Below are 27,828 nucleotides of genomic sequence, written 5' to 3' on the forward strand. Positions count from 1 at the left end.
TAGGTGGGTCTTAGATTTTTTTTAGCCCCAAGAACACCAAGCCTACCATCAGGCATGGTGGTGGAAGTATCATGCTCTGGGGCTTTCTAGAAGTGTTTCTGGGGTGGTTTCAGACTGTATTTTGGACTGGTTTATGTTTGGTTCCAGTCTTGGTTCTCCTGGTTTTGGATGTGATTTAAAGTTGGTTTCGGATATATTATACAATGGATCTGGTCCTGGATGAGGACTGGTTTCAGACTGTTGTGGGCGGGTCTTCGACTTTTTTCGGAGTAGTTTAGGTTTAGTATTGGTCCCAATTTTGGACTGGGTATTGACTTTTTTTAGGACTGGTTTCAGACTGTTTCAATACTGATTTCAGTTTTGGTTTCAGGTATTCTGACTGGTTCTGAACATTTTTGAACTGGTTTAGGTTTGATTTTGGTCCTGGTTTTAGACCTTTTCAGGACTGCTTTAGGACTGGTTTCAGACTCTCTTGGGCAGGTCTTTTTTTTAACCACAAGAACACCAAACCTACCACCAAGCATGGTGGTAGCAGTATCATGCTCTGTGGAACTGGAGCTTTCCACAAAGTAAATGGAATAATGAAGAAGGAGGAGGATTACCTCCACATTCTTCAGGAAAACCTAAAACCATCAGCAGAAGGTTGATCTTGGACACAGTTGGATGTTTCAACCAGACAGTGAGTCCAAACACACATCAGACGTGGTAAAGAAATGGTTCCATCAGGCTAGAATGAAGGTTCTAGACTGGTCTCCCCAAAGTCCTGACTTAGACCCATCAAGAACCTGAAGAACCAAGTCAGAAAGACAACAAATGTAGTGGAACTGCACCAATTTAGACATAAGTCAATTAAATTGACAGTATAATGATACTGCCATTGTCATTTTGTGTCTCGTTTTTGTCATTTTGTGTCTCATTTTTGTCATTTTGTGTCTCGTTTTTGTCATTTTGTGTCTCATTTTTGTCATTTTGTGTCTCATTTTTGTCATTTTGTGTCTCCTTTTTGGTCATTTTGTGTCTCGTTTTTGTCATCTTATGTCGTTTTTATTGATTTGTGTCGTTTTTGTTTTTCTGTCTCATTTTTGTTGTTTTGTCTTTTGTTTTGGTCATTTTGTGTCTCGTTTTTGTCGCTTTGTATCTCATTTTTGTCGTTTTGTGCCTCGTTTTTGTTATTTTATGTCTTGTTTTTGTTGGTTTGTGTCTCATTTTTGTTTATTTGTCTCGTTTTTGCTCTTTTGTCTTTTGTTTTGGTCATTTTGTGTCTCGTTTTTATAGTTTGTGTCTCGTTTTTGTCGCTTTGTGTCTCATTTTTGTTGTTTTGTTTGTCATTTTGTCTTTTGTTTTGGTCATTTTGTATCTCATTTTTATTTTTTTGTGTCTTGTTTTTGTCAGAATTGGTGCCGTTCCACTAAATTTGTGATCTTTCTGTCTCAGACTTGAGTCAGTTAAATTGATCGTATAATGATACCGCTACCTCCATGTTCAATAGTAGGTATAGTGTCCACAGGAGTTAAAGATAAACTAGAAGATTGAAACCAAGACAAGCAAAAGATTGACTTTTTAACCAGATATTAGTATTTCTGTATGTATATTTATCACCCAACAGATTTCACTGTCTCCAGAAGACCTTTAAGGAATGTATGAAGGAACCTAAATGCCAGTTTATAGGAGACGGTGATGATGTCAGGGTCTTTACAAGTGTATCTAAACTTATGCTGATGACTGTACTCACTATTAAGTAGACGTAAATGTACTCGATCACTTTTCTGTGACTCACCTTTCATCTCCTCCACCGTCACCGGCTGGATGACGGCTGACCGTCACGTCACGCCGACCTGTGTGTGTTCGTTTTGTGTATTTCTGCATCAGTGTTTGTGTGAGGATGATCTCGTGTTTCCGCTGGTGTTCCGCTCAGTGTCCATCCAGTCAGTACATCGTGTTTCTCATCTGTAGAGCACGCTGTAGAGTGAGTCAGTGAGGGGAGGCTCGCTGAGAATGCAACGCTGGAACAGAATTATAATGCAATTTAATGCTTGGGCAGCGGCTGTTATTATATCCCAGAACATAATGTACTGCAGATTTGATATCAGCTGTCACAATGATGTCATCATGTATAGAGAGTGGAGGTTGATGAGGTGTCTCCCCCTGACGGATCCTGATGACTGTCTCCTGGAAATAAGGTTTATTACAGGTCTGGTGGATGAGGACAAAACAGTAGATAAGATGAGATCAGATGAGATAAGAAAATGTTATAAAATTATTGTTTCAAGAGCAGAACTTTGTTTCCTTGAATCAGATGAGCTGAGATGAGATAAGATGACATGAGATAAGATATGATAAGATTAGAAAATATAAAATTATCATTTCAACAGCAGAACTTTGTTTCCTTGAATAAGAAAAGCTGAGATGAAATGAGATAAGATGAGGTGAGATACGATACGATACAATATGATTACATTGAAATATTACATGTAATGAAATATTGCACTAGAAAAACATAATAAAATTAATTAATGAATGAAAATATTGCAGATTACATCAATGTATGGTGCATGGAAGTGGAATATTGTACATTTATGTAAAATATTGCAATTAAAAATGAAATATTAGACATGAAAATGAAATATTGCACCAGAAAATGGAGAAAAAAAACAAAGGAATGAAGAAAGTATTTCACTTTACATGGATAATGTTGTGCATGGAAGTGAAATATTTCGCATGTATTTAAAATGTTGCAAATTAATCTAAAATATTACACACGATAATTAAATTTTGCACATTAAAAATGAGATAAAAATAAACGAATGAATGACAAATCTAACACATTCCATGGACAATATCGTGCATGGAAGTGAAATATTGGACATTTATTTAAAATAGTTTAAATGAAAATGAAATATTCCACCAGAAAAATCTGATAAAAATGAAAATATTTCTCTTTACATTGACAATGCTGTGCATGAAAGTGACATCTTGCACATTTAAATGAAACATTTAAATAAATATGAAATATTAGACATGATAATGAAATATTGCACCAGAAAAATCTGACAAAAATGAAAAAAAATTCACTTTACACAGGCAATGTTGTCCATGAAAATGAAATATTGCACATTTATTTAAAATCTGCAAGTAAAACTAAAATATGACACATGATAATTACATTTTGCACATGAAAACCAAGATATGAATGAATGAATGAAAACTATGACACATTACATCACTTACACGGACAGTGTTGTGCATAGAAGTGAAATATTATACATTTATTTAAAATATTAGAACTATTCCACCTGAAAAATCTGATAAAAATGAAAATATTTCACTTTACATGGACAATCTTGTGCATGGAAGTGAAATATTGCACATTTATTTCAAATATTGGAAATGAAAATGAAATATCACACATGAAAATGAAATATTGCACCAGAAAAACAAGATCGAATGAATGAATGAAAATATTGCAGATTACATCGATGCATGGTGCATGAAAGTGGAATATTGTATATTTATTTAAAATACTGCAAATAAAAATGAAATATTAGACATGAAAATAAAATGTTGCATCAGAAAACGCAGATAAAGTTGAATGAGTGACTAAAATATTTCAGTGTACATCGACAATGTTGTGCATTTAAGTGAAATATTGGACATTTAGTTAAAATATTACAAATAACAATGAGATATTAGACACAACGACTGCATTTTGCACATGAAATGAAATGCAGCACATGATCCGGAGGCTGATATTGCACCAAATATTGATAAAAATGATATTTTAGCTGCAGAAAGGGGATAAATTCTCCAGTCTGGACTGAGTATAAAACATTATTTCAGACGATGCTCATGTCGTTTTACATTTCAGCCGCATTACTCCGGCTTCACATTGTGCAGTTTGAAATGCGAGGCACACAGCGGCAGCCTCACATTCCTCCTTCCTCCCTGCCTTCTAATCTGGGTCACAGACTTTGTGGGAGATTGGGTCGTACCATTCCTCCCGGGTTCGAGGGGATTTGATGAACATCTGGCCAGAGCCTTAATCTGAATATTTGAATACCGGAATAAATGTGTAAACACGGGGCTGTGGTTAACCTTCTGGGAATATTCCTCCTGTTTGTCGGAGCTTAAAGCGTCTGTTTCCCCGTCGAGTGTTTGCTGTTTTTCCCCCTGAGCTGCCGGTTGGTCGCTCCGTCCTTCCATCCTCTGCAGCTCCATTTAAAATGTACATCCACACTGAATTAAACATCACATTTCTGCCTCTCTGTCTGCTCTGCTCTCCCTCCCACAGCGTTTTCATCACTCTCTCTCTTCTCTTTGCAGTGTTGCCATAGGCATCGGTTTCTATGGCAACAGCGAGGCTAATGATGGGATGTATCAGTTGACCTCGTCTCTTCTCACAGCCAATTACACGCTGGCTTCCATCGATCTGCTGGTGAGTGCTGCTCCCCGAGAAAAAAAAGTTGTGTCGCATCGATTCCTCAGTTTGTGTGTCAGAGAGCTGGACGTCCTGCAGGAAGCAGGTCAGCCGATGAAAGCAACACCTGCACGAGAGGAAACACGACGGGAAACTAATCCATGAGGGAAATTAAACATTCAGGAGTCAAGATTTACCATTTGTGCACAAACAGACAGTCCAGGCACATAAGAATGCTACTGATTACACACAAAAATGAAATATTGCACCAGAAAAACAAGACAAAAATGAAAATATTGCACACTACATTGAAAATTTTGGGCATGAAAGTGAAATATTGCACATTTGTTTAAAATACTGCAAATAAAAATGAAATATTAGACATCAAAATGAAATATTTCATCAGAAAACGGAGATAAAAATTAATAAATTAATAAAATATTTCACTTTACATCAACAGTGATAGGCATAAAAGTGAAATATTGCACATTTTATTAAATCATTCAAACGAATATGAAATATTTCACATAGTAATGAAATACTGCACCCGAAAAATAAGATCAAAATGAAAATATTGCACATTACATCGACAGTGATGTACATAAAAGTGAAGTGCACATTTAATTAAAATATTGCAAATTAAAATTAAATGTTACGTATGAAAAGGAAATATTGCACCTGAAAAATGAGACAAAATTGAATGAATAAATGAAAATATTGCAGATTACATTGATAATGTGCATAAAAGTGAAATATTGCACATGTGATTAAAATATTGCAAATTAAAATCACATATTGCACATGTAAATGAAATATTGCACCAGAAAAACAAGATAAAAATGAAAATATTGCACATTACCTCAACGATGTTTTGCATGAAAGTAAAATATTGCACATTAAAATGGAATATTAGATGTGAAAAGGAAATTTTGCCCCTGAAAAATGAGACAAAATTGAATGAATAAATGAAAATATTGCACATTACATCAACAATGATGTGCATGAAAGTGAAATATTGCACATTTAATTAAAATATTGGAAATTAAAATGAAATATTAGACATAATAATGAAATATTGCATCAGAAAAAATGTCCAAAATGACATATTAAGTTTCCAGAATGAATCAAAACTTGCCCCAAAGGACTCAAATTTGTCCAGAATGTCTTGAATCTTGCCCAGAATGAGTTAAAAGCCGTCCAAAACATATTACAACTCATCCAAACTGTGTTAAAAGTGTCCAAAATTACTCAGAGGTTTTAAAAATGACATAAAATAACTTACCTAGAATGAGTTACAAAGAGTCCAAAATATGTTGAATCTTGTCCAGTCTGAGCTAAAATTGTCCCAAATGACTCAAAATGTGTCCTAATGGACTCTAATTTGTCCAAAATGACATGAAACTTGACTAAAATGAGTTAATAACTGTCCAAAGTTACTCAGAAAAGTGTCCAAAATGACTGAAGCATGATCCCAACTGACTCAAAAAGTATCTTTAAAAACTCAGATTGTTGAAAATGTCTTGAAACTTGCCCAGAATGAGTTAAAAACTGTCCAAAATATATTACAGCACACCCAAACTGTGTTAAAACTGTCCAAAATGACTCAAAACAGTTCCTCCGTCACCATGTTGAAGGGGCACCATCACTGCATCCAGGGCTAAGCTCCGCCCACGACGACTGTGATTGGTTTAAAGAAATCTAAACTCTCCAGAGGGTCTTTTAGCAGAATCAGAATGAGTTGCAGGCTGTGTGATGATATTCAAATTTAGTTTAACTTGAAAATGTTGCATAAAAATACTTTATAATACATAAAAAGGCAAAATTTTACATGTAGGTGAAAGAAGAAATGATGATATTACACGAGAAAAATATATAAAATATCCTGCATATGAGCATGTTTTAGCAGAAATCCAACATTGTTCATCCTCCAGTGCAGCATTAGAGCTGAAATATTAGACAGAAGTGATAAATCTGCTTGTACTTACAGAACATTAAGCTTCCAGAGCGACGTTGTTGTGATCACATGGCTATTTATCTGTATGATCAGTGCAGTGAGTCCATTAGCCGAGGGATTTACAGAAGGAGAGAAGGATTTATCCTGAATATATCTGGAAAATCTTTACATTTACACAGAAATATCCACATATAGGATACAGATATTTACATATGAAGAGAGGGAAATATAATCTCTGCTTTTGTTTAATCAAAAGTGGCTAAAACTTCAGCTTCCCTCCACTTAAAAATGCTTAAACAGGAATAGAAAATATATAAACCGAGATGAAACATTGGGTGATTTTACAACCAAAACTGGAGAAAGTAAGAAATTCTGCAGCTTGAGAATAAGATAAAGACAAGAGAAATAAGACATATAAAGAAGAATAAACTAAAAAGCTGTGAGATTACTTCTGTTTCTGAAGCCACTGGGATTATTTTCTCCGTTAAAGTAAAAAGAAATCACATTAAATACATGAAAACACGATAATTTAAGCAGGACAGCAGGTTACAGAAGGAAAATGAGAGTTTAACTATGATGTACAACTACTGGTCCCAAGGTTTAGTCTAAATAACTCAAAAAATGGTCCAAATGATTCATTAAGTTTCCAAACTTGTGCCAAAGGACTCAAATTTGTTCAAAATGTCTTGAAACTCGCCCAGAATGAGGTAAAAATCGTCCAAAACATATTGAAACTCAAATAACTGTTAAAACTGTCCAAAATGACTCAAACACTTTTTAAAATGACACAAAAAGTGTCCAAACTAACTCAAAATTGTCCTGAAGGACTTAAGTTTGCTCCAAATATCTTGAAATGTGCCTACAATGAGTTCAACAGTGTCAAAAATATCTTGAAACTCAGCCAAAGGCTGAAACATGATTCTAAATGACTCAAAAATTGTCTTTAAGAACTCAGATTGTTGAAAATATCTTGAAACTTGCCTAAAATGAGTTCAAATGTGTCCAAAATATCTTGAATCTTGTCCAACCCGAGTTAAAAACTGTCCAAAATGATTCAGAAATTGTCCAAAATCACTTCAAATGTTTCTCAAAAGACTTAAAATATTGTCTCAAAGGACTCAGATTTGTTCAAATGTCTTGGAACTTGCCCAGAATGAGTTAAAAACTGTCCAAAACATATTGAAACGCATCCAAACTGTGTTAAAACTGTCCAAAATGACTCAAAGAGGTTTTAAAATGACTCAAAATGTCTTGAAACTTGTCTAGAATGAGTTAAAAATGTCCCAGATATCTTGAATCTTGTCCGACCCGGGTTAAAAACTGTCCAAAAGACTTTAAAATTGTCTCAAAGGACTCAGATTTGTCCAAATGTCTTAAACTTGCCCAGAATGAGTTGAGAAGTGTTTGGGAGGTTTTCTGGGGGGAGTCCATGAACGAGTGTCCGTCTGACGTCCTGCTTCCTGTCCAGATTTCAGACACCATCTCTGGGCTGCAGCTGTCCGTCTCCGGCCCGCTGTCCTCCATGGAGGAGCTGTTTACGGGCAGTAAGCCCTTTCTGGTGTCCACCAGGAACTGCCGGCGGCTGTCCGAGAACGTCATCAACCTGCTGTCCTCCATCTCCCTGTCCCGGTCCGGCCTGGACGCCGGACTGGGCAACGACAGCAGCGTCAGCGGGGCGGCCATCACGCCGCTCACCCCCGTCCCGCCCTCCGTGGCCCCGACCATGGTGCCCAGCGGAGGCCTGATGCCCAACCCCTTCTCACCTGGCTGGGCGGCCAACACGCTGATGGTCAACGAGGACTACAGGTGAGTAGAGACGTCACAAATACAACAACCATAAAAACACATGGTGACGCATTAGAGCTCAGCCAAACTGTGTTAAAACTGTCAGAAATGACTCAAAGAAAAGGACTCAAAATGTCTTGAAACTTTTCTAAAATATGTTAAAAAATCTCCAAAAATAATTCAAAAATTGTTCTACAGGACTTATATTTGCTCAAAATATCTTGAAATGTGCCTAGAATGAGTTCAGAAGAGTCCTAAATATCTTGAATCTTGTCCAGACGGAGCTACAATCGTCCAAAATGACTCAAAATTTGTCCCAAGGGACTCAAATTTGTCCAAGATGTTTTGAAACTTGCCCAGAATAAAAAAATGAAATGAAATGAAATAAAATGAAGTAAAATGAAATGAAATGAAGTAAAACGAAACAAAATGAAGTAAATTAAATTAAATGTAATGACATAAAAAGAAATAAACTGAAATTAAATAAACTGAAATTAAATTACATGAAATAAAATGAAGTTAAGTGAAATAAAATAAAATAAAATAAAATTAATTAAAATGAAGTAAAATGAGATGCAACAAAATGAAATGAAATAAAATGTAATGACAAAATAAAATAAAATGAAATGAAATAAAGATGAAAATAAATAAAATGAAATGAAACAAAATTAAGTCAAATGAAATGAAATTAAATGAAAAAATTAAATAAAATGAAATAAAACAAAAGGAAATAAAATGAAGTAAAATGAAATAAAATGAAATGAAATAAAATAAAATAAAAGGAAATAAAAGGAAATAAACTGAAATAAAATTAAATAAAATGAAATGAAAAAAATTAAGAAAAATCAAATAGAAAAAAACAAAAAATAAAAATGAAATAAAATAAAATAAAATAACACGAAGTATAATTAATTGAAATGAAGTCCGATTTTATAATTTCTTAAATGTTTTTGTGGCGAGGAAGTGTTTTCTGGTGAATTTAAAGCTAATTAAAAGTGTTTTTCTGTCAGCTGAGCTCCATCCACTGGGTCTACCAGCTTCCTACTGTTCAACATTTATGAATAATACAGTCTCTGGTTCCATGAATTATTAACTAATGCAACGTTTCTCTGCTTGAACTGAAGCACTTCTTCATAGAATTAATATAAAATTGCAGCTTTCTTTCCAGGAGGCTCACAATAATGTGTAGATGTGTAAAAGATTTACGTCGTTTTTGATTTGTTTGTGAAAGTGTGACGAGAAACACTCTTGAAAATGAGGGTTTGAAGCTGTTTACGTTCTTTTACTGTTTCCTGTTGACTTTTATTGTCTCAGATCATGAAGCTGTTTATGTTCTTTTACTGCTTCCTGTTTGACTTTTATTGTCTCAGATCATCAAAGTGTTTCTGTTTTAGTGGCAGCTGAATGATTCCTGAACTCACACGATGCCGTTTCCTGTAAAATAAACTTCATTTTTTAACGCATATACGGTGCAGAGTTTACAGAAACCCTCAGAAACATCAACATGTGCAGCTGGAGATAAACACATTGTATAGACGTCCGTTTAGGAAGATTTATTTTAAAATTACGACATCTTTTCAGTGGATTCATGGGATGTTTTTTAACCCCAGATTCCTTAATGAGCACATTTTTAGTTGCTAATAAAAGTCGACATCCTGATGAATGAACTCTGCTGATTTATAACAAAGTCCTGATAAACAAACAGAGAAGACGGAGGTGAAGGAAGAGTCACGAAACTCTGGAAAACTTAAAGATGAAACAGACTGAATGAAGGCTTCTTAACAGAGACGACAGAAATAGTTTTACACTCATTTCATGTTACTTCATTTCATTTTATTTTATTTCATTTATTTCATTTCATTTATTTCAATTTATTTCATTTTATTTCATTTTGTTTTGTTTTTTCATTTCATTTATTTCAATTTATTTTATTTCATTTTGGATGATTTTAGCTCAGACTGGACAAGATTCAAGATATTTTGGACACTTTTGAACTCATTCTAGGCAAGTTTCAAGATATTTGAAGCAAACTTAAGTCCTATAAGACAATTTTTTAGTTATTTTGGACACTTTCTGTGTCATTTTAAAACCCCTTTGAGTCATTTTTGGTAGTTTTAGCACAGTTTGGACAGGAGTCAATATGTTTTAACTCATTATGGGCAAATTTCAAGATATTTTGGACAAATTTGGGTCCCTTGGGACAGTTTTTGAGTCATCTGGGATCATGTTTCAGTCGTTGTGGGCACTTTTCAGAGTAACTTTGGACAGTTACTAACTCATTTTAGTCATGTTTCATTTCATTTCGGACAAATCCGAGTCCATTAGGACACAATTTGAGTCATTTTGGATGATTTTAGCTGTTCGAGATTTTTATATTTTAAATTTTGGATGCATTTGAACTCATTTTAGGCACATTTGAAGATGTTCCTTTAGGACAACTTTTGAGTCATTTTGAACACTTTTCGACTATTTTTAGGCAAGTTTCAAGATATTTTGATTCATTTTGGATGATTTTAGCTCAGCTTGGACAAGATTAAAGATATTTTGTACACTTTTGAACTCATTTTAGGCACATTTCAAGATGTTTTTAATCATTTTGGTCTCAACTGAGACATAAATAGATTTCCTACGTCTGCAGCGTTGCCAGAATCCTAATAATCTTATTAAACTTCTCAGCAGATTTATTCCAGGGATCATTCGGTGAGTTTTAATCCCAGAGCAGGTGGAAAAATCCAAACGTCATGAGAGGAACAAGATAAAAAACCCAACATGTGACGGTGGACATATAAAGTTAACCCAGAATGATTTATAGCCGTCCCATGTTTAGGTTTACATCTGACCAGCACGTTTGATTCTGGCTGGAACTGACAAAAACAAAGAAATATTTTAAAAAAATAAATAAATAAATAAAAATCCCTTATTAATCTCACAAGGGGAAATTCTGATTTTCGCATCTCTCCCCAACTGGGGGAGTCAGATCGACGGGTCAGCCACAGTACAGCGCCCCCTGGAGCAGGAAGGGTTAAGGGTCTTGCTCAAGGGCCCAACAGTGGCCACATCGGGGCTTGAACCTCTGACCTTCTGATCAGTAGTCCAGAGACTTAACTGTTGCACCACCACTTACGAATTAGAAGGATTTATGTACATTTCTGGAAACAAGGGCTACAAACCTTTAAACGACGATTGAAGAAGTGTCCGACGTGACTCCAAACTTCTCCCAAAGGACTCAGATTTGTCCAAAATACCTTGAAACTTAGCCACGAATAAGTTGAAAACCATCTAAGACAGATTGAAACTCGTCCAACCTGTGCTAAAACTGTCCAAAATGACTCAGAGGTTTTAAAATGACTTCAAATATCTTGAAACTTGTCTAGAATGAGTTAAAACTGTCCAAAATGATTAAAAATATCTTGAAATGTGTCTAAAATTAGTTCAAAAGTGTCCAAAATAACTCCTTAAGTCTGCAGAATGAGTCCAAAATCGTCCCAAAGGACTCAGATTTGTCCAAATGTCTTAAATCTCATCCAGAATGAACTAAAATGGTCCAAAATGACTGAAAAGTTTCTGGACTTCGATGAAATGAGTCTGAAAGTAACACAACTTTATTGTGTGTCTGTTTGTGTGCCTGTTTGTGTGTGTGGTTATGTGTCTGGTTGTGTGTCTGTTCCAGGTGGTTGTCGTACGTGTTGCTGCTGCTGCTCGACCTCATTGTGTGTCTGTTCATCCTGCTGGGCCTCGCAAAGCAGGCAAGATGGCTGCTGATACTGTAAGTACACAACTACACAACAGCTGCACAACTCCAGCTACACAACTACAGCTACACAACTACACAACAGCTGCACAACTACAGCTACACAACTACAGCTGCACAACTACACAACAGCTGCACAACAACAGCTACACAACTACAGCTACACAACTACAGCCACACGACTACACAACAGCTACACAACTAAACAACAGCTGCACAACTACAGCTGCACAACTACAGCTACACAACTACACAACAGCTACACAACAGCTACACAACTACACAACAGCTACACAACTACACAACTGCTTCACAACTACCACACCACTACAACTGCACAACTACTAAACAACTACCACACAACTACTACTACAACTACACAACAACTACACAACTACAACTACACAACAGCTACACAACTACACAACAGCTGCACAACTACTACATGACTACACAACAGCTACACAACTACAGCTTCACAACTACAACTACACAACTACAGCTACACAACTACACAACAGCTACACAACTACTACACGACTACACAACAGCTACACAACTACAGCTTCACAACTACGGCTACACAACTACACAACAGCTACACAACTACACAACAGCTACACAACTACCACACCACTACAACTACACAACTACTAAAAAACTACCACAAAATTACAACTACACAACAACTACACAACTACAACTACACAACAACTACACAACTACCACACAACTACAACTACACAACTACAGCTAAACAACAACTACACAACTACAACTACACAACAACTACACAACTTCTACACAATTACTACACAACTACAGTTACACAACTACAACTACACAACTACTACACAACTACAGCTACACAACTACAGCTGCACAACTACTACACAACTACAGCTACACAACTACACAACTACAGCTACACAACTACTACACAATTACAACTACACAACTACTACACAACAAACACAACAGATATGATGGCTGCTGATACTGTAACTACACAACTACAACCACTCAACAATACAACTACAACAATATAACTACACAACAAACACAACAGGAACGCTGACTGCTCATACTGTAAGTACACAATGACAAATACACAACAATACAACTGCTACACAACTATTACACAACAAACACAACTAATGCAACTTTACGGCCACACTACCACACAGCAATACAATTAAAAACACACAACTAGCACAGCCACACAGTTGTATATTTTGTATAGTTGGAGTTGTGTTCTGGTTGTGTTCTAATAAATTGTGTTGCTGCTTTACCATCCTGTTGTATGTTGTGTGTATTTGTGTAGTTGTTGTCGTTGTTGTTGTTGTTCTCAGTATTTGTGTTGTTGTTGTTCTAAATAGTTGTTGTTGTTGTTCTCACTAGTTGTGTTTCAGGATGACCGTCTTGTTGTATGTTTTGTGTATTTGTTGTTTTAAATAGCTGTGTTGTTGTTTTAAGTAGTTGTGTTGTCGTTGTGTTTCAGAATGACCGTCTTGTTGTATGTTTTGTGTATTTGTAGTTGTGTTGTGTTGTTGTTGTTCTCAGTAGTTGTGTTGTTGTTGTTGTTCTCAGTAGTTGTGTTGTTGTGTTTCAGGATGGCCATCTTGTTGTATATTTTGTGTATTTGTGTTGTTGTTGTTGTTCTCAGTAGTTGTTGTGTTTCAGGATGGCCGTCTTGTTGTATATTTTGTGTATTTGTGTTGTTGTTGTTGTTCTCAGTAGTTGTTGTGTTTCAGGATGGCCGTCTTGTTGTATATTTTGTGTATTTGTGTTGTTGTTCTCGGTAGTTGTGTTGTGTTTCAGGATGGCCGTCTTGTTGTATATTTTGTGTATTTGTGTTGTTGTTGTTGTTCTCAGTAGTTGTGTTGTTGTGTTTCAGGATGGCCGTCTTGTTGTATATTTTGTGTATTTGTGTTGTTGTTGTTGTTCTCAGTAGTTGTGTTGTTGTGTTTCAGGATGGCCGTCTTGTTGTATATTTTGTGTATTTGTGTTGTTGTTGTTCTCAGTAGTTGTGTTGTTGTGTTTCAGGATGACCGTCTTGGCCTGGCTCGCTCTCTTCCTCAGTTGGGGATCTCTGGGTCTGGAGACGGCGACTGTGGTGGTGTGTTTATCCTCACAGAGAACCAATGAATGAATGAACGGATGGATGGATGGATGGATGGATGGATGGATGGATGGATGGATGGATGAATCAACAAATAGATGAACGAATGAATGAACAAACGATGGACGAATGAATGAATGAATGAATGAACAGAAGAACAAAAGAATCAATGAACGAATGGATGAACAGACGAATGAATAAATGGATGAATGGATGAATGACCAAACAAACTGAAGAACGAACAAATGGATGAACAAACAAAAGAACAAATGAATGAATGAATGAATGAATGAATGAATGAATGAATGAATGAATGAACAGATGAACGAACAAATGGATGAATGGATGAACGAATGATGGACGAACAAACAAATGAATGCATGAATGAGTGAACAGATGGATGAATGGATGAATGAGTGAATGGATGAACAGATGAATGAGTGAATGGATGAACGGATGAACAGATGAATGAGCGAACGGATGGATGAGTGAATGGATGAATGAGTCAATGGATGGATGGATGAATGGATGAATGAGTGAACAGATGGATGGATGAACGGATGAATGAGTGAGCAGATGGATGGATGAACGGATGAATGAGTGAACAGATGAATGGATGAATGGATGAATGAATGAATGAATGAATGAATGAATGAATGAATGAATGAATGGATGCTTGTTGATCTTTGTGCTGAGCTGTGAAGGAAGAAAAGCAGAGCGGCTGGAAAATAGAAACTAGGCAACAGATTAAAGATTCAGTCTGAGTCTGAACAAAGTGTGTTTGTGTACCGGAGTGTGTTTTCCATGAGGAGAGGAGGAGGAGAGAGGAGGAGGAGTAGAGAGGAGTAGAGAGGAGGAGGAGAGAGGAGGAGAGAGTACAGTGCCATCCAAAATATATTTTAATAACTCAAGACGTTTCCCAGAGGACTCATATTCAGTCATGAAACGTGACAAAAATAAGTGTCCAAAATATATTAAGTTTCCTAAAATGAATTAAAACTGTCTAAAATATCTTTAAACTTGTTCAAACTGCCTTAAAACTGTTCAAAGGGACCTAAGAATTGTCATAAATGACTCAAATTTGTCCAAAACGATTTGAAATGTGGCTAAGATCAGTTAAAACTGTCTAAAATATACTGATCCCTGTGTAAAATGACATAAAAATGGTCCAGAATTTATTGAAAATTGTCTCAAGTGAGGTAAAAACTTTATTCAAGTAATTTAAAAATGATCTAAAAACAGTAAATGACTCCTAAATGACTTGAAAGCTGCAAAAAAACAACTTAGAACCATCCAGAACACGATAGCAGACATTTAAAAGTCTTACACGCTGTGATCCAAACAGAACCGGCTGATGGCAGATTTCCCGTAAGGACCTGTTTACTGAAGTTCTGGTTCTGGAGGGAGACATCCCAGAGACACCGTCCACACAGAGCTGCTCTGTCTCTGGGCTCTGAGGAGGAACAAAGACTCGGCTGTGGTTCTGAGCCGGTCTCTGCTCTGTGGGGTTCTGCCTCCACCTCCTGGTGGACGGACCGGATCAGACTCAGAAACAAGTTAACCCTTCCAGGCCCAAAGCTGCGTTTAAGAGGATATTATCTGTAAAAATGACAGAATTTATCAGGCAGGAACTGTAAAAAAAAACTGAGCAAACTGTCCAAAATGAGTTAAAGAGGACTTAAAAAATGTCCAAAAGTACTGAAAGTTGTCCAGCATATCTTGAAAGTGTCCAAACTGAAGTAAAACCATCCAAAGTGACTCAAAAATTGCCCAAATTAACTTCCTACTGTCTTAAAACCGATCCTGAACTAAAACCAGAGCAGAGACCTACAGGAGACGATCTGATGGAAACTGATGTCGGATCTCTGCAGGTTTAAAATGTCAGTCAGTGTGTCGCTGACTTCCTGTTCCTGTTCCTCCTCCCTCACTCTTTATTCCTTCTCTTTATTCCTCTTTATTCTCTTCATTCCTCTTTATTCAATTAATTCTCTTTATTCTTCTTTATTCTATTTATTCCTCTTTATTCTCTTTGTTCGTTTTCATTCCTCTTTATTTTCTTCGTTCCTCCTTATTCTATAAATTCTCTTTATTCTCTTTATTCCTCTTTATTCTCTTTTATTCCTCTTTCTAGGCTCTCAGTGACTTCTGCTCGGACCCGAACGCCTTCGTCCTGAACTCCACCCAGTTCACCACTGGGACCAGTGCAGGTAGAACATTCTGGAATCAGACATTTGCTTCGCTTTGCACAATCTTTTGTTGTTTTTGTTGTTTTCTGATCTGTTGTTGTGCTGCTCCCTCAGACATTCTGGATTATTACCTGACCTGCAGCCGGCGCATGAACAGTCCGTTCCAGCAGGTAAGCATCTGCAAACATCTGCAAACATCTGCAAACATCTGATCTACTGGAATGAGCGACACAGATTTACTGATTTAATGAACATTATAAGCTTCAGACTCTGTTTATTTATTAACACAATAACTGAAGATTGTCTGAATTTAAACTGAAATTTCTGCATTAATTGATTTAAAAGTCAATAAATTAGTTTAATTTTTCTCTAGTTGAGTTCAGATTTTACATCTTTAAGAAATTCTATTAATGCTGCAAGTTATTCATTAATTAGTTCATTAGAAAACATTTCATGTAGAAACAGACTCAATATCATCAGCTGGTCCAGTTTAAAGACTGAAACATACTGGGAACCAGTTTAAAGACTGAAACATACTGGGAACCAGTTTAAAGACTGAAACATACTGGGAACCAGTTTAAAGAGACTGAAACATACTGGGAACCAGTTTAAAGAGACTGAAACATACTGGGAACCAGTTTAAAGAGACTGAAACATACTGGGAACCTGTTTAAAGAGGCTGAAACATACTGGGAACCAGTTTAAAGAGACTGAAACATACTGGGAACCAGTTTAAAGAGCCTGAAACATACTGGGAACCAGTTTAAAGAGACTGAAACATACTGGGAACCAGTTTAAAGAGACTGAAACATACTGGGAACCAGTTTAAAGAGACTGAAACATACTGGGAACCAGTTTAAAGAGACTGAAACATACTGGGAACCAGTTTAAAGAGACTGAAACATACTGGGAACCAGTTTAAAGACTGAAACATACTGGGAACCAGTTTAAAGAGACTGAAACATACTGGGAACCAGTTTAAAGACTGAAACATACTGGGAACCAGTTTAAAGAGGCTGAAACATACTGGGAACCAGTTTAACGAGGCTGAAACATACTGGGAACCAGTTTAAAGAGGCTGAAACATACTGGGAACCAGTTTAAAGACTGAAACATACTGGGAACCAGTTTAAAGAGGCTGAAACATACTGGGAACCAGTTTAACGAGGCTGAAACATACTGGGAACCAGTTTAAAGACTGAAACATACTGGGAACCAATTTAAAGACTGAAACATACTGGGAACCAGTTTAAAGAGGCTGAAACATACTGGGAACCAGTTTAAAGACTGAAACATACTGGGAACCAGTTTAAAGAGGCTGAAACATACTGGGAACCAGTTTAAAGACTGAAACATACTGGGAACCAGTTTAAAGAGGCTGAAACATACTGGGAACCAGTTTAAAGAAGTTAAAACTTACTGGGAACCAGTTTGAAGACTGGAACAGCAGTGTTTTGTGACATCTCTCTTGGTTCTGGTTCACATCCTGACAGCTGAGTCCAGGTTTGAGTTGATTAATAGATTTTTTCTTCATACCTGTTGAGGTAAAACTCAGTAAATGGAGTCTGAGTGTTTGAAAGTTAACGTTAGATGAAGATCTGAGGTTCTGCAGCCTCAGCTGAAGTAAAGACGAGAACAGGTTGACTTCCAGAGTTCGTGAAGGACAGCTAGGACGTCCTGTTCTGCAGCTGTTGTTCTGTCCTCAGCTACTCTCAGCATGTTAATATGTGAACGGTACTGCAGAATAAAAGCTCTTCCTTCCACCGTCCAGCTGCTGACCCAGTCCCAGAGGGCGCTGTCCAACATCCACACCCACCTCTCCAGCCTGGACAGGAACGCTCTGCCTCAGTTCCCCAAAGCCGAGGTACGTAACCCACCGTCGATGCATCAGCAAACGCAGCTTCTGGACACGTTTCCTCACTCCTGTCGGTTTTGTGTCGCTGCAGAAATCACTCAGGGAAGTTCAACAGATCCTCAACTCCACAGAGGGAAACTTCCACCAGCTGGTGGCGCTGCTGAACTGCAGGGGGCTGAACAAGGTGAAACTAAAGAGCTGGAACTGAAGCAATTATCAGCCCTCCGCTCCGTTATTCTCCTTTATTAAGTTGTGTTTGTATCTCAGGACTACATCGACTCTCTGAAGGGTTTGTGCTACGATGGGATGGAGGGGCTGCTCTACCTCTCCCTCTACTCCTTCCTCTCAGCTCTGGCTTTCACTGCCATCCTCTGCTCTCTGCCCGGAGCCTGGAGGAGCTTCCCCAGGTGAGGAAACTCACCTGCAGTCAGTCTGTTATCTTTATTTACTGTTCACTCTGTCAGGAGACAGAAATGTGGATTTATTTGGGTTGAAGTTACTACATGTGTTCATCCCACAGTGATGTTTAAGCCTCAGTTTCACCAATGATGCTTGGTCTGCAACGCTCCAAAAATACCGGAAAGTATTTACCAGGAGAAACTCCACTTGATTTATGATCAGTTTTACAATTTCTAATTCATTTTGGAACAGTTTTAGTCAATTTAACCATTTTACATGTATTTACAGCCTGTTTTAGTCATTTTAGCCATTTAAATGTATTTATGGCCAGTTTTAATCATTTTGAGCAATTTCTGCTTGACTTAAAACCAGTTTTACAACCAATTTTGAAATCATTTTTGGCCAGTTTTAATCATTTTGAACATTTTAAATGTATTTATAACCAGTTTTAATCATTTTGAACAATTTCTGCTTGATTTGCAACCATTTTTACAACCAAATTTTGATTTATTTTGGACTAGTTTTAGTAATTTTTAACAAATGTTGATTGATTTATGATGTTTTACATATTTTGATTAATTTATGCCAATTTTAGTCATTTTGAGCATTTTTTTTCACATTTCTATTTCATTTTGGACCGGTTTTAGTCATTTTGAGCAATTTCTGCTCGACTTACAACCAGTTTTACAACTCATTTTTATTCATTTATGGCCAGTTTTAGTCATTTTGAACATTTCTTAAAGACTGAGAGGGACTCTGCAGATGGAACGGTTTGGTAACTCGTCCCACCACCAGGAACCATAGAGGAGAAGCTATCAACCGGCCTTGTTGTGGTGGTTGGATCAGGTGTCTTCTGTTGGCCGAGTCATTAAAGTTCATGTGAAGGGAGACGTCTTGATGCTTTTGGCAATTATCTGAATATTCATAACTCAGGACCAAATCAGTTTTTATTTATTTATGGTAAATGTTTACAGTTTCATTTAGCAGACGTTTTTATCCAAATCACCATACATCTGAGAGTTGATCCACCACCAGGTAGGTAGGCGGGGCAGCACTAAGGACGTTGATTAACGGTACATGTCCACAGGATCCGTCAATTTCTAACATCCCATTCATTGTCTATGTGAAACGCACCACACTGTATGCTTGTTGTGCCCGTCGCCCCGGAGCTCATTTGCATAAAGTAGACTTGACTTGTACTTTATGCAAATTCTGTGTTGGCAGCGGAGATCCGACGCATCGCGAAACTTTGGTAAAGCGTCTAAACCAGCCATTGTTGAACTAAAACCAGGACAGATTCAGCAGCTTATTTCTCGCCTCAGATGTTTTCAGAAATATTTTTCGCTGAACTGTTTCGGTAATAAAAGTGAATTTTGTGACCGAGCCGCCATGTTGGTCCAACACTTCTACTGGATTGAAGCTAAAACGGCGGTCATGTGACCCTCTAGTGGCCCACTAGTAAGATATTTAGAAGCAACACGTTTCCATGTGAGACAAAACTCCTCTGTGGACACGTACCATAAAAAAACAGTTCAGAAGAAAGTATTTCTGAAAGTATTTGAGGCAAGAAATAAGCTGCTGAACCTGTCCTCGATTTAGTACGTCGGCTATTTTAGACGTTTTACGAAAGTTTCGCGAGGTGTCGGACCTCCACTCTCTGCACCGAATTGCATGAAGTAGAAGTCAAGCCATGGTTCTCTGATGGAAACCGGTGGATTGCTCCCTCTGGGTTGGGGGGGAGTTGCTTCCCCAAATGAAGGACTTCCAAGTATCTCGGGATCTTGTTCATGAGTAATGGGAAAATGGAGCTGGAGATGGACAGGAGGATTGGTGCAGCGTCAGCAGTAATGAAGGCGTTGTATCGAACCGTCGTGGTGAAGAGGGAGCTGAGCCTCAAGGAGAAGTTCTCAGTTTACCATCCATCTACGTTCCAACCCACACCTATGGTCATGAGCTCTGGGTAGTGACTGAAAGAATGAGATCAAGGATACAAGAGTCTGAAATGAGCTTCCTCCATAGGGTGTCTGGGTTCAGCCTTAGAGATAGGGGGAGAAACTCAGACATCTGGAAGGAGCTAGGAGTAGAGCTGCTGATCCTTCACCTCTAAAGGAACCAGCTGAGGTGGTTTGGATATCTGATTCAGATCCTCCAGGGAGACTTCCTTTGGAGGTTTTCTGAACACATCCTCCTGGGAGGAGACCCCGGGGTAGACCCAGAACCTACTGAAGGATTATGTATCTCATCTGGCCTGGGAACACCTCGGGATCCCTCAGGAAGAGCTGGAAAGTGTTGCTGGGAGGAGGAACATCTGGAATGACCTGCTTCATCTGCTGCCTCCACGACCCCAGATAAGAGGAAGAAGATGGATGGATGGATGGATGATGGATGGATGGATGGATGGATGGATGGATGATGGATGGATGATGGATGGATGGATGAATGGATGGATGGATGGAAAGATGACAAAACAAGACACAAAACGACAAAAATAAAGACACAAAATGACAAAAACAAGATGGATAAGGACAAAAATAAGACAGAATGAAAAAAATAAGACACAAGATGGCAAAAACGAGATGAAATGACAAAAACGAGACATAAAATCAATGGATGGATGGAATAGAAGTCAAGTCTACTTTATGCAAACAACACAGCTCAAAACACATCCAGCACATACAATGTGACAAACTGACAGACCCTGTGGACATGTACGTATAGGGTCCTCACTGGACAACCAGGCCCTGACTGGAGTTGGGGTGTTGGTCTATCCAGCAAGGTCTGCTGAAAGCTGTGTTTTTTTACAGTGCATGCAGAGATGGAGCTGCTCATCAATCCTCTGTTTCTGTTTCTGTCTTTCATGGCCGGCGACAGCAAATTGGAGGACAAAAACGAGACACAAAATGACAAAAAATGATACAAAATGACAAAAACGAGAAACAAAATGACAAAAGATGAGACAAAATGACAAAAACAAGACACAAAATGACAAAAACGAGACACATGACAAAAAAATGAGACAAAATGACAAAAACGAGACACAAATGACAAAAAAATGAGACAAAATGACAAAAACAAGACACAAAACAACAAAAACAAGACATAAGATGACAAAAAATGAGACAAAATGACAAAAGCAAGACATAAAAACAAAAACAAGACATAAGATGACAAAAACCAGACATAAAACGACAAGAAGACACAAAACGACAAAAATAAGTCACAAAACGACAAAAGCGAGACACAAAAGAACAAAAACGAGACACAAAACGACAAAAGCAAGACACAAAATGAAAAAAACTAGACAAAATGACAGAAACGAGACCCAAATGACAAAAAATTAGACAAAATGACAAAACTAGACATAAAACAACAAAAACGAGACACGAAATGACAAAAATGAGACACAAAATCGATGGATGGATGGATGGTGGATGCATGGATGGATGATGGATGGATGGATGGATGAATGGATGGATGGTGGATGGATGGATGGATGGATGGATGGATGGATGATGGGCGGATGGATGAATAGATGGATGGATGGATGGAGGATGGATGAATGGATGGATGATGGATGGATGGATGGATGGAGGATGGATGAATGGATGGATGGATGATGGATGATGGATGATGGATGGATGGATGGATGATGGATGATGGATGAATAGATGGATGGATGGATGGATGGATGGATGGATGGATGAATGGATGGATGATGGATGATGGATGAATGGATGGATGGATGGATGGATGGATGGATGGATGGATGGATGGATGGATGGATGGATGGATGGATGAATAGATGGATGCATGGATGGATGATGGATGAATAGATGGATGGATGGATGGATGGATGGATGGATGGATGGATGGATGGATGGATGGATGGATGGATGGATGGATGATGGATGGGTGGATGGATGGATGAATGGAGGGATGGATGGATGATGGATGAATAGATGGATGATGGATGGATGGATGATGGATGAATAGATGGATGGATGATGGATGGATGGATGGATGGATGGATGGATGGATGGATGGATGGATGGATGGATGGATGGATGGATGGATGGATGGATGATGGATGGATGGATGATGGATGATGGATGGATGGAATAGAAGTCTAGATGGAGCTGCTCATCAACCCTCTGTTTCTGTTTCTGTCTTTCATGGCCGGCGGCAGCGAATCAGAGGAGTACGAGGACTCGGACAGCGAGAGTGAGGACCCCTTCACCTCCCATCAGGCACGTAGACAGACGCCCTCGGGGCCTCAGAGGGGGGCCTTCTATAATTACCCGGGGGCCGGCTGGACTCCCCCGTTTTCTAGCGCGCCACCTCTTCCGTGAGTAACACCGACACACAGACACCCAGACAGACAGACAGACAGACAGAACATCTCCGAGGTCCAGAGTCGGCTTCATCCACGTCCAGCTGCTGATTCTGTTTATGATCCATCAGACACCTCAACAGAGAGCACTTCCTGTGCACACACGTAGCTACTTCCTGTTTGAAAACACACAGCAGCACACACAGGTGACAACAACAACACTTCCTGTTTTAAAGGAGGACTTCCTGTGCAGACAGGTAGATGGGTCGATGTATAACTGAGGGACTTTTTGTATCATAGTTGACATTTTTGATGTTTTCAGGCCTAAAATCAACTGGAACCAAACACCACATGGCATTTTAGAGAAAGATTCTTCTAGATATTATATATACAATGGGGTAAAATGCTAAAGATATTGTAGTAAACCTGTTGACTACTTGATATTAACCCTCCTGTTGTCTTCATTTGCGGACACCAAAAAATATTGTTCATTTCTCTGAAAAAAATCCAAAAATTCTGCAAAAAAAAATTCCCCAAATTTATAAAAATTTGCAAAACCTTCAGGAAGAAAATTCAAAAAATTCCTTGAAAGTTTCCCTTAAAAGTTTTATTTTAAAAAAATCCCCAAGTCTGGCACAAAGTAAAAATTTAAAACATTTAAAAAAATTTAAATTGTAAATATTTTTTAAAAATGAATAAAAATCTTCAAAAAAAATCCTAAAAATATCTAAAGTGATTCCATATATTTCAGTAAAGCTTTTAATATTTTCTTTAAGAACATTCAGAAAAAAAATCAACCAAAATCCAGTGAATTTCGCTGGATTTTTTTCTGAATGTTCTTAAGAAACATTTTTAACATTTCTTGTTTTCCACCAAAAAATGTTCAAAGATTTCCTAAAAATGTTGAAAATGTGGACATCAGAAGTTTCACTGTGAAAATATTTTTTTTCCACATTTTTAAATTTTAAAACGGGTCAGTTTGACCCGCAGGATGACACGAGGGTTAAATAACTAAAGCCTTGGAGTCTGGCCAGTCTTTTCTTCAGGAGGAAATGACATCATGTGGAGCAGGTCATGTGATCTGGAATTAACACACTTCCTGGAGAGGTTTTTTTGTAATGAGGAACTTAGTGGAAAGGGGTTTAATTTGTTATTTTCCATATAAAATTTGATATATTGCCCAAAAAGAAATATCTGTCATGATTATATCAACTTAATAAAAAGATCACAGTCAGAGCTATTATTCAGTAAGCTCACTGTATTATTGTTTAGTTAGAGTTGCTGTACATTAGTTAAAGTTTCTCTATATTAATTAAAGTTGCTCTATATTAGTCAAAGTTGCTCTACATGAGTAAAAAATTGCTCTATATTGGTTAAAGTTGTTCTATCTTAAGTTGTCCTATATTAATTAAAGTTGCTCTAAAATAAGTTAAAGTTGCTTTATATTGACTAAAGTTGCTCTTCAATTTTACTCTGTTGTATATATAATATTTAGAAGAATCTTTCTGTAAAAATGCCATGTGGTTTTTGGTTCTAGTTGATTTTAGGCCTGAAAACAGCAAAAATGTCAACTATGATCCAAAAAGTCCCTCAGTTTTACATCTACCCGTCTACTTCCTGTTTACACACACAGCAGCACACACAGGTGACAACATCACTTCCTGTTCAGACATGTACATGCACACTCAGCACATGCACTGCAGACAGACACACAGACAGGTGAACATGGACTCAGGTGTAGGCAGCAGAGAAACAGACACAGCTGCAGGTCTGTCTGTCTGTCTGTCTGTCTGTGTGTCTGTCTACCCGTCTGTCAGCTGTTTCCTGGACAGACGACGCAGGCCGCTCGCTCATCACAGATTCTAAACGTCGGCGTCGCTCGTAAACACTCCGGCCAGGCGAGAGCTCAGGTTGTAGGTAAAAAGCCGGCGCCTCCCTCCTCCTGCATCGTCCTGCTCAGCCTCTCCTCCTCCTATCGCCTCCTCCTGGTTCTCCTTCACCTCCCGTCTATGTAGTGATGCCAGCTGCTCACACTAACACACAACCTCTAGACCAGGGGTGTCCAACTCATCTTAGTTCAAAACGAGACACAAAATGACAAAAATGGCAATAACGAGACAAAATATTACAGAAATGAGACAGAAAATGACAAAAAATTAGACAAACGACAAAAAACAAAACAAAAAAGAGACAAAAAATTCATCAATAAAGTTACATAGCGACAAAAAAACTGGACAAATGACAAAAACGAGACAAAAAATAACAAAAGTGAAAAACAAAACGGCAAAAACGATGCTCAAAACAACGAATAAAGCGAATCACAAAACGACAAAAACATGAGCCGAACGACAAAAGTTAGACAAAAATGAGACAAAATATTACAAAAACGAAACACAAAATGATGAAAATGGGACAAAATGACAAAAACGAGAAATAAAATGACAAAAATGAGACACGAAATGACAAAAACGAGACGTGAAACGACAAAAACAACACACAAAACAACAAAAAGAAGAGACAAAACAACAAAAGTGAGACACAAAATGACAAAAGCAAGACACAAAATGCCAAAAACAAGACGTGAAACGACAAAAACAAGACATGAAACGACAAAAACAAGACGTGAAACGACAAAAACAGACACAAAACGACAAGGAGACACAAAACGACAAAAACGAGACACGAAACGACAGAACAATCTAGGATTTTACTTTCTGATCAAAACAACTCGTTGTGGTGTAGAAATTATTTTAAATTTATAGTTTTACTAATTTACAGTTAATGTCTTCCCTGTAATTCTTACACTTTGAGGGCCGGATTGGACCCTCTGGAGGGCCGCTTTTGGCCCGCGGGCCGCCTGTTGGACCCCCTGCTCTAGACCTAGCGCCCTGCTCTGAACCGGCTGTAAAAGCGGCTCAGGTTTCTCTTCGCTGTGAGGATCAGCAGTGGACTGTAGCCGGCTGCACTTTAGGAGCTCTACGGTGTTTTTCTACACTGTATTTCTAATCATTCTTTCTCCCTCTGTCCTCTACCTGTCCTCGGGTCCCGTCGCCCTTCTGTCCTTCTCAATGTGTCCTCTTCATCCTCCTCCTGTCCCTCTCCTCTGTCCTTGTCTCTTTCTGTCTCTACGCAGGACTCCAAACGTTTCCTCCAATGGCAACCCTGGCTATGAGAGCCTCCCCCTGGCCGACAGGCAGTCCCCACCCCCCTCTGTGAGTTCCTCTGTGCTGTGATGCCATCGCAATCTGCTCCATCTCCAACCGTTGTTTTTTAGATGTTAGTGATCAGTCGCAGCCGATCGGAATATGTCTGGGGTCGCCGCAGTAGTTTCAGGATCACCAGGAGGTTAAACTTCTACGGAAACATGAAAAATTTTAGTCGCAGGCGCAACACTTCATCCGACAGCTTGTTTTCTAAGCATATGGACACACACTGGGATATAAAAATAAAATAATCTAGAAAAAAAAGCGTTAAAGTCGCTCTATGTCAGCTAAAGTTTCTTTAAAATTGGTTAAAGTTGCTCTGTTTTAGATAAAGTTGCTCTATATTAAAGTTGCTCCATATTAATTAAAGTTGCTCAATATTAAAGTTGCTCTATATTAAAGTTGCTCGAAAATGAGTTAAAGTTGCTCGAAAATGAGTTTAAGTTGGTTTATTTTCATTAAAGTTGCTTTAAAATAAGTTAAAATTGCTCTATAATAGTTAAAGTTGCTCTATATTAGTTCAATTTGCTCTGTATTAGTTAAAGTAGATCTAAAGGAGTTAAAGGTGTCCTCATGGACAGGGTCCTCCACCAGATGTTCCCAGTTCACCCTCACTACATGTTTGGGTTTACCAGGTCTGTCCAGCAGTCTTCCATCGGATCCAACTCACCACCAGGTGGTGATCAGTTCACAGCTCTGCTCCTCTCTTCACCCGAGTGTCCGAGACATCCGGCTGCAGGTCTGATGATACGACTATGAAGATGATCATCGACCTTTGGCCTAAGGTGCTCTGGTACCAGGAACACTTAAGAGAACCTGATGCTCCAACATGGTGTTTGTTATAGACAATCTATGACCAGCACAGAAGTCCAATAACAAAGCACTAGTCTGGTTCAGATCAGGCTGCTCCTCCCAATCACCTCCTCCAGGTTTCTCCATCATTGTCCACGTGAGCGTTGAAGTTCCCCAGGAGAACGATGGAGTTCCCAGGTGGTCCCCCTTCCAGGAACCATCCAGAGACTCCAAGAAGGCCGAATCCTCTTAACTGCTGTTCAGTACATAAGAACAGACAACAGTCAGAGTTTTGTGCAACACGAAGTCTCAGAGAGGCGACCCTCTGGTTCTCCGGGGAAAACTCCAACAAAGCGGCGCTCAGCCAGGGGTTCCTGAGAATCCCCACACCCACCCAGAGCCTCTCACCCTGGGCAACTCCGGAAAAGGAGAGAGTCCAACCCTCTCCAGGATTCTGGTTCCGGAACCCTTGCTGTGAGTGGAGATGAGCCCAACTATATCAGCTCCACCTCCTGCACCAGCTCAGGTTCCTTCCCCGCCATCCCCAGAGCTAGTCTACGCCACCAGGGGGCGGTACGCCTAGAAGCCCACTCCTGCTTACCGCCTGGTTGGCATAGCACCCGACCCCGATTTCCTGCCCAGTGAGTGGTGGCCCACCGGGCAGTGTTACTTATCGGGCCGTGCCCGACCGAGTCCCACGGTGCCCCAAGGCTGAGCCGCCCTCCCCCCAATCATTAATATAGAATGTCTTGCTTTGAAAAAATAGAAATATCTTTATAATTCTGACATTTTAGACAGTTTTAGATGGTTTAAATCCTGTAAAAGTCTCATTTTATGGCCACAATTGAAAATCGTCTGTTATTTACAGTTATGGCCTGTTTTGGGTTTTTTTTTGAAAAATGAAAAAAATTCAAACAACAGTTTAAAAAAGGATTTTTTTTTTTAGTCCTGAGTATACATAATTTAGTTTCGTTCAATGGCAAATATCTGTAAAATAATAATATTGATATTTTTAGTCGTTAAATTCAGTGAAAATA

General features: G+C 38.4%; 1 protein-coding gene across 3 annotated transcripts in view; it reads left to right on the forward strand.

The window, feature by feature from the left end:
* Positions 1-27,828, forward strand: part of ttyh1 (tweety family member 1) — a 41,230-nt gene that overhangs the window by 12,275 nt on the left and 1,127 nt on the right. The window contains exons 5-15 of one of the 3 annotated variants that reach the window (XM_055013554.1): positions 4,321-4,432; positions 7,837-8,174; positions 11,824-11,919; positions 13,951-14,023; positions 16,158-16,233; positions 16,327-16,382; positions 17,984-18,076; positions 18,159-18,251; positions 18,335-18,474; positions 22,653-22,811; positions 25,930-26,008. In XM_055013554.1, the coding sequence (XP_054869529.1) occupies positions 4,321-4,432; positions 7,837-8,174; positions 11,824-11,919; positions 13,951-14,023; positions 16,158-16,233; positions 16,327-16,382; positions 17,984-18,076; positions 18,159-18,251; positions 18,335-18,474; positions 22,653-22,811; positions 25,930-26,008 (1,315 nt within the window). The remainder of the gene's footprint in view (positions 1-4,320; positions 4,433-7,836; positions 8,175-11,823; positions 11,920-13,950; positions 14,024-16,157; positions 16,234-16,326; positions 16,383-17,983; positions 18,077-18,158; positions 18,252-18,334; positions 18,475-22,652; positions 22,812-25,929; positions 26,009-27,828) is intronic. The other 2 variants (XM_055013556.1, XM_055013555.1) reach the window with 2 other exon arrangements.

Source organism: Amphiprion ocellaris, chromosome 9 (assembly GCF_022539595.1).
Source record: "Amphiprion ocellaris isolate individual 3 ecotype Okinawa chromosome 9, ASM2253959v1, whole genome shotgun sequence".
NCBI classification, from domain to species: Eukaryota; Metazoa; Chordata; class Actinopteri; family Pomacentridae; genus Amphiprion; species Amphiprion ocellaris.